The 12500-nt window shown below is 48.1% G+C and overlaps 1 protein-coding gene across 4 annotated transcripts in view; it reads right to left on the bottom strand.

Moving 5' to 3' along the window:
• HSF1 (heat shock transcription factor 1) overlaps window positions 1–12500 on the bottom strand; it is a 104529-nt gene that overhangs the window by 54913 nt on the left and 37116 nt on the right. For all 4 annotated transcript variants that reach the window (XR_008443850.1, XM_054018490.1, XM_054018489.1 and 1 more), the window contains exons 3-4: window positions 12008–12144; window positions 6789–6913 (exon numbers count right to left, since the gene is read on the bottom strand). Coding sequence is in view for 3 of the 4 variants with exons in the window: in XM_054018490.1 (XP_053874465.1) it covers window positions 6789–6913; window positions 12008–12144 (262 nt within the window). In the remaining variant the exon portion in view is untranslated. The remainder of the gene's footprint in view (window positions 1–6788; window positions 6914–12007; window positions 12145–12500) is intronic.

Genomic DNA, 12500 nt, shown 5'->3' with positions numbered 1-12500 from the left:
TGATTTTAAAGTTTCCAATGATTGAGACTCCACTACTGACCTTGATGAATTGTTCTAATGGTTAACTACCCTCACTGTTAAATTTTCACCTTATTTCTAGTTTGTCTAGCTTCAACTTACAGCTACAGGAACTTGTTATGTACAAATTGAAGAGCTGTCTATCAAATTACTTTTCCATACGTAGATATTTAGGCTCATTATGTCATGCCACACCTTCTCTTTGATAAGCTAACTAGACTGACCTCCTTGAGTATCTCACTATGAGGCATGTTTTACAATAGTTTCATCACTTGGGTGTCTCTTCTCTGAACTCCCCGATTTTTCAACATCTTTCTTGAAGCAAGTATCAGAGGGGTAGCCGTGTTAGTCTGAATCTGTAAAAAGCAACAGAGGGTCCTGTGGGACCCTCTGTTGCTTTTCTTGAAGCAGACACCAGAACTGGACACGGTACTCCAGTAATGGCCGCACTAGTGCCAAATAGAGAGGTAAAACCACCCTCCTACTCTTGAGCTCCCTGTTTATATATCCAGTAGTCCTTCTGGCCAGTGTTGCACTAGAAACTCATTCAAGGTCATGGATAATTAGCTGAAGTCTTTCAGAATCACTGCTTCCTAGGATCCTGTAAATATGGCCTACATTCTTGGTCTTTAGGCAGATGACCTGGCATTTGACCAAGCAGCTGATTTACAGACGTTTTAGAGGAAGCATGTTTCACGAGCCTCTGATATTAACTCAGGCTGAATTCACACAATTCACTCTCTGGCTGGCTGTCATGTACATTTATTTCCAGCAATGGGGACATGGAAGAAGAGAATTTTGCTGGGAAATTCAGGGAGCAAATCTGAACTCTCTTTACAGTGGAACTTTGGGGCACTTTTCATGAAACTTCTCCCCACAAAACTGACCAGTCTTCCTTTTGGTCACAATAACTTCTTCTTTACTCTGATTCTTGAATTCTGGCTATACCTCCTCACACACCACTGGGGTTCAGGAATATCTTTTTTTTCCTGCGAACTCTCTAAAGTAGTCTATGCTATCAGTACATGAAAAGAGCACAGAGACCCTCATTGTGTTCTGCACCCCATATTCTTCATAGAGATAGTGTTTTTTATATATACATATATATGATTATGGCATAATTATGATGTATTTTATGCAAGATGGGTCATGTGAGATATCATTGGAAAGATTATGATTTACTGAATATGATTATCCTATTTGTGTGCATGTATCATTTCTGTATCTGAAGTTAGGACTATTGACTATGTATCGGTATTCCAAATGTGTTTACACCTGGGGAACGCCCACTAAACAAGATGCTTTCATTCTGAAAAGCTGGGTGGGGAAGGGCCATTAGAGAAAACAATAGGCTTTAGAAGAAGCTTATCTCCCACCCTGGGGCCTTCCTGAGGACCCTACAAACAGCCTCCCAGTAATGTCTGCTGTGACACTACAGGGACATGTGACCAGGTCACCTGGTGCTGATCTCCATCTTGGGATGTCAGCATTTTCCCCACAGACTGGTCTGGGAACCAGGCTTTGAAACAAAGGGTTCCGCCATATGCAAAAGCTACATAAGGCAGGGGAGTGACATCATCATGGTTCTTCACTGACTCCCCACCCAAAGAGACTCCTGGAAACACCTGAGGAATAAAGACTGAACTGGGGGAAGTGCTGGACCCAGGCTAAAGGGATTTTTAGCCCGTGAATGGAACACCTGGGGATTCCAAGCTGTGAGCAAGTGCAGCTTGCCCAAGAACATGCAGCCTGCTGGTATCATCCCTTAATTAGGGTGGGGATCTGTTATTCATATCTGATCTATGTAGTATATTAAGCTTAGTTTGCGTTTTTGTTTATTTGCTAGGTAATCTGCTTTAGTCTGTTTGCTATGCCTTATCGTCACAAAAATCACAAAGTTAATAAACTTGTTTTTGGTTTGTCTAAAACCTGTGGGTGTGGGGGTCATAACTTGCGGTAGAAAGCAGTTGTAGATTTCTCTCCACAGAAAGGACCATGAACTATTGGGATCATCTAGGGAGGGGGCCAATTTAATGAGCTGACGGTGTACAGTTCCCTGTGCAGTGCAAGACGGTATAATTTTGGGTTTACACTCCGGGGGGAGGGGGGTGTCTGAGGGGCTGGAAAGTTCCCTAGCTGGAGCCTTCCCATACAGGGCTGATCACAGCATCTGCATGTAACTGCAGCTGGTTGTGTCCCTGCCTGTATGGGTGCTGGTGACAGAGCAGGCTGGAGCCTGTAGAGAGCTTGTCACAGCAATACAGTGTCAAGGGAGCCCAGGCTGGTGGGCTCACTGGTACCCCAGTTCCAGGTGGCACCCATCACACTCATCTTTAGCGAGAATGAGCCAAACTGTTGCAGAGTAAGGCATGGTCTCTCCCACTCCCATGTACACTCGTTCTTCCAGATTATTTCTGTAACATCACAACAGGAAGCCATCACTGGTCTGGTCATCTTATCTGTCAAGCGAAGCAGCCGGGGTGGCTACAAGCTTTGCAATAGGAGCCCCGAGATGACTGGCCCATACATAATAATGGGGGAGGCCTATTTAGAGGCATTATCAGCATGTCCCAGAATGCTGGAAACTGCTCGAGAAGTCCATGCCTGGTCTGCTCATTTATCTTTTCAGCTCTCATTTCTTCGGGTGGCTGGTCTCCTTCACCCCACAGCTACATAGTGGTGCCAGCCTGCTGCATATTTTAGCTACATTTTACACTTGCATACTAAGACTAAACCCCATTATTCCTACACAGCAATACAATTCTCTGCTCATCCTCTGGTCCTGCTAAGGCAGGATTCCAACACTTGAATAAAGACCTGACTGTTGTCTGTAACAGCCCCTGTAGTGACTAAAGGGAACAGTAGTTGGAACTGAAAGATCTTAAAATATACATAAGCTCTATATGAAGTTTTAGAAGTGACGCTTGCAATAGACATCTCAGAGACAGAGGGAAAAGGAGAGCAAGGACAGAGGCTGGAGAGATCCCACAGCAGAGAAGATAAGATGTAACGTCACCACCTGAATGAAAAAGGAGCGGTAAGAGTTAGGGTTCAAACCAGGGGAGGGGACTGGAGAAAATATTAAAACAGAGAGATCAAGAATAGCAAAAGCTACACGGATGCCAGGTAGGATGAGAACAGAGCTGGGTTCAGAGGCCAAATGCAGATCAGCAGCCACAGGGCCGAGGTTAACATGAAGTATGCTCTGGGAGGGATGTGTAGACAGGCAAGAGGAGATTATGGTCTTCAGAACCCTGCTAAGGAAAGGGAAGCTGGAGACAGAACGAAAGGGTGGCAATCCAAGGATAAGGATGAGTAGGTGCTATAGAGGGAGGTAAGAGCAGAGGCAAGCAGCTGTATTTATCAGACAGGGAACCTGCAGGAGGCTGGGAAGATCTAGAAGTTGGACAGGGGTAAGGTGGTTGGAAGAGTCATCACAAAAGTCCCTTGTCATGGAGAAGTGGCCTATAGCCAGCCTTCATCTGAATGCCATGGACCATGCTCCTCCACAGGGAGCACGGCCTGCCAAAGCAATTGTACCATTTCTCTACTGAACGCCTAAGTGCTTGTTTGAAACTTAGTTCTCTGAGAGGCGCCTTGCTAGTTTATTACACTAAGTACAACATACATTTTGTATTTCTGGGTCAATAATTCTCTTCCCATTTGCAGGGGAAACAATGCTGCTCTGAACCCATCTCCTCTCCAGAGCACTGCTGTATGCACTCCATCTAGTGGCTTACACAGGCACTCAGTTCACAGTCACTGATGTTCAGTCTATTCCCACAGGGTACTGGGGTAGTATCAGTACAGACTACAGAGATCTACAATTCCACTTGGGATCTCTAGTCTCTCTGGCCTGTTACTATCTAGTAAAGATGAACTCTGCAGCAAATTACTCTTATGCAAATTAGATGTGCCTTTTTGGCCCCCAGGGAAGAGTTACTTATACTTACAGCAGCACCTACAACTCCCCAATCTGACTGGGGCCCGTTACATTAGACACTGTACAGACATGTTACCTGTTGGACAGTAGCTGTCATCCGCCAAAGAGATGGCATTGGGGCTGCTGCTTTTCTAAAGAAGCAAGATGCCAGTTTCTATTGCTAAGAAAAGGTGGAAGAGGCGATATCTTTTACTGGACCCGCTTCTGTCGGTGAGAGAGACCAGCTTTTGAGCTTACACTGGGCTCTTCTTCAGGTTTCTTAAGTTTCTGTTGCTGTCATACCAGCACGTCGTCAGTGGCTGTGTGTATGCATACGAATAAACAGGAGTGACAGAAATACATCTTAGGAGCAATGAAGGACTAAGACTGACCAATGGGATCCAGGTTGGCTGCTGCAAGCTCTCTTAAGCTCTTTATTCCCTACGTATAGAGTAAAAAGGAATCAACTGGGCAGCAGGGGTGCTGGAAGGACAGTGCCTTCTACTTGGGCCAAGTGACACAGAGCAGCTGGGTCTAGAGCTGCCAGAAACATAAGAACGGCCAGACTGGGTCAGACGAAAGGTCCATCTAGCCCAGTCTCCTGTCTTCCCAGGTGCCCCCCAGGGAATAAACAGAATCATCAAGTGATCCATCCCATCACTCATTCCCAGCTTCTGGCAAACAGAGGCTAGGGACACCATCCCGGCCCATCCTCCAGGAGCTTATCTAGTTCTTTTCTGAACCCTGTTATGGTCTTGGCATTCACAACATCCTCTGACAAGGAGATCTACAGGTTGACTGTGTGAAGAAATACTTCCTTTTGTTTGTTTTAAACCTGCTGCCCATTCATGTCACTTGGTGACTCCTAGTTCGTGTGTTATGAGGAGTAAATAACACTTCCTTATTTACTTTCTCAACTCCACTCATGATTTTATAGACCTCTATCGTATTCCCCCTTAGTTGTCTCTTTTCCACGCTGAAAACTCCCAGTCTGCATCCGAGCAAGCAGCAGCCTGAGATCGTTTTAGGCAACTGACTAATTTTCCAGGAAAAGCAGGATAAAAAATTAACTCCCATCTCAGAAACACAGGTTTATCCTCTAACAGATTTAACACAGGTTCCATTACTGACAAGTCATCGGCTAGAACTTGAATGTTTTAGATGAATGTCAAAGACGTCCTCTCTAATGAGCAAAAACCTCCCCAGCAGGCTCCAAACTTGCTGCAATATGCTGTATCAAAGTAACTCTTGGTCATCTTAAACGCTTACTGTGGAACAGAGTTTTTCATTCAGAGTGGTGCTGGACCAATCACTTGGTTTGCCTGAAGGCAAAAGGAAACAATTGCTCCCCCACGTACCAGAGCATAGGAAGACCAGATATACTCCTCCTCATGCAGGGGTATTTTACACGATACCGTTGCTTATTGGAGAGGAGAGGAAGAACTACTTTTCTTCCTCACCGGCAACGAAGAGCCTGAAGAGAACTGCATTTCATACAGCAGGGGCTGGGCACTGTGACCCAGGGGCAGGCAAAAAAGATCAAGAGAATCACCTCGAACCAGGAGACAAAGCAGGTTCTCTCCCACTCCCATGCATGTGACCAGCACTGCAGAAGTGAGCTGTAAGTACAAGGGGTACCAGTGAAATCCAGGAGAAGGGAGCTCTCAGAAGGCAGTGTGGAAGATGTACTCCCCATCAGGCACGCACACTTCCAGGTACCCATCCAGCCGGTCTGCTCTGTTCAGCCAGTGAGCTGAAGGGTAGAGCTGCACTTGACAGCATCCTCCCCAGTTCGTAAGCCACAGCAGGTCACTTAGGAACGCTGGTGGAAGGTTCTTCAAAACAAAGGCAAAAACCTTGGACATTTGCTATCACTCATCTTGAGGCAAATTTCATGTGGGAGATGACTTATTCCACCCAGCTGAGATCTACAAATCTTCCTAAGGGATCGGAATGTCCATTTCCCATTAAAATGAATGGAAATTGGGTGCCTAACTTTAAAACAAATCCTGCTATGGGGCAGGAAAACCAGCTGCTGCTGCATGGATTTCAGACCACAATGTGCATAGGTCACAGACCTCTGAATTCTGATCTGATCTGTGTGGGACGGGAGACAGGCTTGGTCTCAGTAAAGGGGTGATCAACAGTGCTCTGTGATGATCCCCAAAGGTTGACTCACCAAAGAGCGTTAATGGTGACTAGACAAGATCACATGCCCTATGCTCCCAACCAAAAGGAAAAGTATTGGGTTGCTGGCAACAAAATGGAGATTTAAATTGTGCATGTAATATGGGCTCGAAGACAGCAATTTTAGCACAAAGGGGTAGGAATTATTCCATCACTTGAACACCAAGGTGATGGGCTTGGTGTAAGAACATGGAGAACAGAACATTCACATTTTGATGGAAGAGAATCAAGAGACAGAACCCAGCCCCACGCAGAGAATCAGACGTCTGGTTGCGACACCATCTAGGAGGGAGACATCACTCTGTTCTTAGCTGCCCCTCCAGCTGACATCTAATGCCACTCTGGATTCCAGAGGGAAATTAGTACAGTCTTACTCGGTCTAGGATTGCAGGGTTGGTCACTATGATACCAAGGTCTTTCAGAGGATTTAGTGGTGTTCAGAAGCTCTCCCAAACCCCAGCTCCTCCTTTCCCTGGAGAGAGAGCCTCTTAAAGCACAGGTTACACTCCTGAGACCACTGGGATTGTGGCAAATATAAGCGAGCAGAGAGCAATGCAAAGCAGTTAGACTCGGCCCAGAGGAGGTCTTGAACACAATACTTTCAGAGGGAAGTCAGATTAAGCACATTATTCCCCATCTCCTGCCCTCCCCATATACGTACTGTTTCATCGCTATCAGTTTGGAATCCATGCTCTCTTGCTTTCCTTTCATCATCTGGACATCAGTCAGTAACTTGGTTACATTGTCTTGACGAACCTTTATATCCTCATTCTTTATACTGGAGACCTGGAGACAGAGGAAGAGGACAGTGAGGTTTCACCCTATAAAATTGTTCTCTAAGCGTCAAAGATGGAAATGCAGATTAATTAGCCTCCTTCTCCATCCTCACCCACTCACCGGTCTAATTGTAGAACGAATCAGACAGGTGCAGATCAGCTCTTCTACAAGGCTGTCATTTGCAGACCCTTCCCTGAAGGAGCAGAATCCTTTTGGGTCAGAAATGCAAACGCTAAGGCTGCACTGGAAGCTTGCACAACGGCTGTCAGCTTTGTACTGACTTTCTGATTAAGCGTACAGTCTTCCATTGCACCAACAGCTCCTTCATTTGAAAGTAAGACATTCTAGGGATGTGCCTTCACTGCAACACTTAACGCAAGTGTCCTAACAAGCTAGCCCACCGGAGTGAGGGCAGAGTGAAAGTGACCACTCTGCAAAACACTCCAGCTACATAGTGTGATTAGATTAGCCCCTGGGAGTAACAAACTACTGCATCCCGATCACTTTAGTAACTCAAGGATCAGCAACACAAACTTCAGCACACATCTTCACCTTGGGATGGGTCAGCTAGCTAAAGCTTAAAGCACCACTTAATACAAGCTAGAGATGTGTTTGTGGATGGACGGGAGATGGGTTAGAGCAGGGGTCTCAAACACGCGGCTCACAAGTCCCTCGCAGCCCCCCCGCCCTCCCCCAGTGTTTACCTAGAGCGGCTCCGGCTGGACCTGCACCAGGGGCACGGCAGGCTCCCTGCCCGCCTGCCCTGCGCCGCTCTGGGAAGAGACTGGAACGTGGGGAATAGGGGGGAGGGCAGAGGGGTGTGTGTTGCTGTTGCTTCAGGCAGCGCCCCCAGCAGCTCCCATTGGCCGGGAACGGGGAACCGCGGCCAATGGGAGCTGCTGGGGCAGTGCCTGAAGCAACAGCAACACAGCCCCTCCGCCCCCCTTCCCCACATTCCAGCCTCTTCCCAGTACGCGCTGGGCCAGATCCTGCCCCCCGAACCTCTCCTGCAGCCAAACCCCCTGCCGCACGCCGACCTGAACCCCCTGCCTCACCCCGCACTCCTCCTGCATCCCAACCCAAGCCCTATGCCGCACCCCTCTTGCACCCCGACCCCCGCCGCACCCTGCACCCCGACCCCCGCCGCACCCTGCACCCCGACCCCCTGCCGCACCCTGCACCCCGACCCCCTGCCGCACCCTGCACCCCGACCCCCTGCCGCACCCTGCACCCCGACCCCCTGCCGCACCCTGCACCCCCTGCCGCACCCCGCACTCCTCTTGCACACCGACCCACTGCCCTGAGCCCCCTGCTGCACCCTGCACCCCTGCCACACCCCTCACCCCTCCTGCACCCCACACCCCAACTCCCTGCCCTGAGCCCCCGCCATGCACCCCCTGGGGGCAGGGAGGGGGCAGAGTTGGGGTGGGGATTTCGGGGAAGGGAAGGGGTAGGAAGAGGCCGGGCAGGGGCGGTGCCTCATGGAAGGGGTGGAGTGGGGGTGGGGCCGAGGGCGGCGGGAGGGAGGTGTCAGTAATGCGGCCCTCAGGCCAATGTACTAGTCCTCATGGTCATTTGAGTTTGAGACCCCTGGGTTAGAGGCATAGTTTGAGTTATACCTCAAACTAACAATGAAGCAAAGACCAGCCTCAACAAGACCTGGAGCTGAGGGGCTAGGAAGATTAAGGGCATGTCTTCACTAGCAACGTTAAAGTACTGCCGCGGCAGCGCTTTCACATGGCTGTGTAGTTGCGGCAGAGAGCTCTCCCAGCACTATAAAAACCCACCTTCACGAGGGGAATAGCTCCCAGCACTGGTGCACTGTCTACACTGACACTTTACAGCGCTGAAACTTGGGAGCACTCGGGGGGGGGGGGGGGGGTTTCACACCCCTGAGTGAGAAAGTTGCCGCACTGTAAAGTGGCCATGTAGACAAGCCCCACGAGAGCACATTTCCCGCTGGGGTTTTACTGAAGAGGAATACTAGACCATTACTGCTCTCTGCAATCAAGCACATTCTGTTTAGCAGAGGACACTGTTCTGAGGTCTAGTTTTCCTAAGGCTGAACATTCGGAAAGCAGCTGTTGTTTACAAGACTAATGGAAAAACGGATCAGACAGAGCTCACTCTTCAGCACCAGGAAAGGGCAAGACGAGAGCAGAGACATGGAGACAGGATGGGGAGCCTCTTCCAGTGCCTCCTGAGCAGCGGTCAGTCAGCTGGCCCCTTCATTCCCTTAGCAAGTGCGTAAAGGGCTGACGGGAAGCGTCTGAAGGGCCTGTTTCACCTCACTAGGAATGGCATCCTGGTACGTTTCACAAAGGCTTTGACCCCTGAGAGCTCTATGAACCTGCCAGCAATTACAGGGGTTAACACATTTCATCTATTCAGACAGCAGCTCCCTCCCACCTCCACTGGCTAGCAGGCCCTCTGGGATCTGCACCTCACAACGTGGTATATCCTTTGCGGACCGTGCAGCGGTGTGGAGGTACTAAATGCTGCTCAGTGGAAGTGGCACCTAAAGTTATTGCAGAGCACACTAGTTCTCCATCATGCAGCACAGTGTGCTGCCATCACTGGGTTGCCTGGAAGGGTTTTTGGAAAAGGATGACTGAAAACCTGGCTGGCTGCATCTTCCACCCACATTTCAGAGCTAGTGGAGTAGCCAAATAGTTCATGAGAAATGTTTGGCACCTAAAATATCAAAATGCTTCTATAAAATGCTTTTTTACTGAGACAGAACTAAATCCACTCCCAACAAGACAGCTAAGTAGCAAACACAAAAGGCAGGACTTGAAGTGTCCTTAGATCTTTTCGTTTCTGAATAGGATTCCTCAAATCCACCGATGAGGCAGTAATACGATTTTATACCTGGCAGCACAGGGGCTGCCAAAGTGCGGCCCACAAGTCCAGTTCAGGCCATGGTTGCCTTTATCTTGAATACAGATTTGACCTGTGCAGAACCCACATCCCAGCATGCAATGTTCCACTGTGGGAGGAGGTTGGGTCTGCTCAGCTCAGAACTGAGTACTGCGTGTGAGATCCCTACCCTAGCCTGGCCATACAGCTATTAAAAATGAAGGCAGTTGTGAGCTGTGTTTTGGAGTGTGGGTTTACCCCAGTTTAAAGGAAAAGTGGAGCAATTAGTATTTGGGACTCCCTTGGAGGTTAACAAGTTTAACACACCTAGAGCATATCTTAAACACCTGTGTTTCCTGCTGCTCCCATTACTACCAGAACCATCGTATTAAGGATAAACATATGGAGTTTCATCTTCCAAGGCCTTATAACTGATTTTTTTTTTCTGTACTGGGCCCAGTCCTATTCAACATATTCATAAACGATCTGGAAAAAGGGGTAAACAGTGAGGTGGCAAAATTTGCAGATGATACAAAACTACTCAAGATAGTTAAGTCCCAGGCAGACTGCGAAGAGTTACAAAAAGGTCTCACAAACCTGGGTGAGTGGGCAACATAATGGCAGACGAAATTCAATGTTGATAAATGCAAAGTAATGCACAATGGAAAACATAATCCCAACTCTACATATAAAATGATGGGGTCTAAATTAGCTGTTACCACTCAAGAAAGATCTTGGAGTCATTGTGGGTAGTTCTCTGAAAACATCCACTCAATGTGCAGCGGCAGTCAAAAAAGCAAACAGAATATGAAGAACCATTAGGAACGGGCTAGAGAACCAGACAGAAACTATATTGCCTCTGTATAAATCCATGGTACGCCCACATCTTGAATACTGTGTGTGGATGTGGTCGCCCCATCTCAAAAAAGATGCATTGGAATCGGAAAAGGTTCAGAAAAGGACAACAAAAATGATTAGTGGTATGGAACGGCTGCCATATGAGGAGCGGTTAATAAGACTGGGATTTTTCAGCTTGGAAAAGAGACAACTAAGGGTGGTTATGATAGAGATCTATAAAATCATGACTGATGTTGAGAAGGTAAATAAGGACATGTAATTTACTTGTCATAACTCAAGAACTAGGGGTCACCAAATGAAATTAGTAGGCAGCAGGTTTAAAGCAAACAAAAGGAAGTATTTTTTCCTCACAACGCACAGTCAAATTGTGGAACTCTTTTCCAGAGGATGTTTTGAAGGCCAAGACTATAACAAGGTTCAAAAAAATGAACTAGATAAGTTCATGCAGGATAGGTCCATTAACAACTATTAGCCAGGCTGGGCAGGGATGGTGTCTCTAGCCTCTGTTTGCCAGGAGCTGGGAATGGGTGACAGGGGATGGATTACTTGATGATTCCCTGTTCTGTTCATTCCCTCTGGGGCAACTGGCATTGGCCACTGTCGGCAGACAGGATACTGGGCTAGATGGACCTTTGCTCTGACCCAGTATGGCCGTTCTTATGTAACGGTCGAAGTGAAGACTGCAGTTCAGCCAATGACTGTGTTGCTCCTTCCTGTTCTACAGCCAAGGTTCAGTTGCTCTCTGACATCCCATCCCATCTCCTAGAACTGGAAGGGACCTTGAAAGGTCATCGAGTCCAGCCCCCTGCCTTCACTAGCAGGACCAAGTACTGATTTTGCCCCAGATCCCCAAGTGGCCCCCTCAAGGATTGAACTCACAACCCTGGGTTTAGCAGGCCAATGCTCAAACCACTGAGCTATCCCTCCCCCCATCTCCCCCTGGGAGAGGAAAGTTTGCCATAACCTCCATTAGGCCAAACCTACATAGGCAGTACTTTAAAAGAAAAGGAGATAAATCTGGAGGTGAAGCTGGCTCCCTATTTGCCAAGTCAAAGTGAATTTGGCTTCCATGTTACAGGCCAAATTCCCAGTTGTCTCCAGGGTATCCCAAGCCAGATGCTAAGAGAGCAATTAGAGAAATTGGTCCACTAAATATCTACCACACACTGATTGGCCGATTGGCACTGCAGCTTGTGACTCAATGAAATGTGATGCAGGAGTCAACTAGAAAACCCCCTTGGCAGAGCATGAAAACTACAGTGCCAGAATCCCCTTTATACCCAGAGCCTGCGGCTGCTTTGCTGACTGAAGAGGAGACAGTAACCTCCTCAGTTTCACAGTGGTTCACCCACGGGCTGGCCTGGAATATCGGTTAGGTACACTTACGCTGGTTACTTTCCTCTTGATATTCTCCAGGAGCTGCTCCTGGCCTCGGATGAAGTACGGATGTTGAAATTCAGTATCGTCCTTCTCTGGCTTCACCAAACCACCCTGCTCAATGTGGACAACCTTTCGAAAGCCATCTAAAAGTCAAAGGTGGATAATTAGAGAAAGGCAGAGCAATCTAAAGATTGAGAATGTGATTGCAAGCACAAATCTCTCATCATTTGCCAAAGACTGAGACACACAGTGCTCTACTAGTTCAACAGTCTTCGGGATCATTAACCCTTTGAGGGGATGTCCTCTGCCCCCTCACCAATGTAAGAAACCCGACCCCTCCCCCAGCAGCAGACATTCCAACACTGCCTACTCTACCCTTCTGCTAGGCTGACAGCAAAGGTGGCGAGTCCTTCTCAGCCAGACCACTTCATTTTCCACATGCCAGCTACCTGCCAAGGGTGCAGCACAGCACATGGGGAGCACAGGGCAGCGGGAGTCT

This window comes from Malaclemys terrapin, chromosome 2 (genome assembly GCF_027887155.1).
Source record: "Malaclemys terrapin pileata isolate rMalTer1 chromosome 2, rMalTer1.hap1, whole genome shotgun sequence".
In the NCBI taxonomy this organism is placed as follows: Eukaryota; Metazoa; Chordata; order Testudines; family Emydidae; genus Malaclemys; species Malaclemys terrapin.
This window is presented reverse-complemented; position numbering and strand designations above follow the sequence as displayed.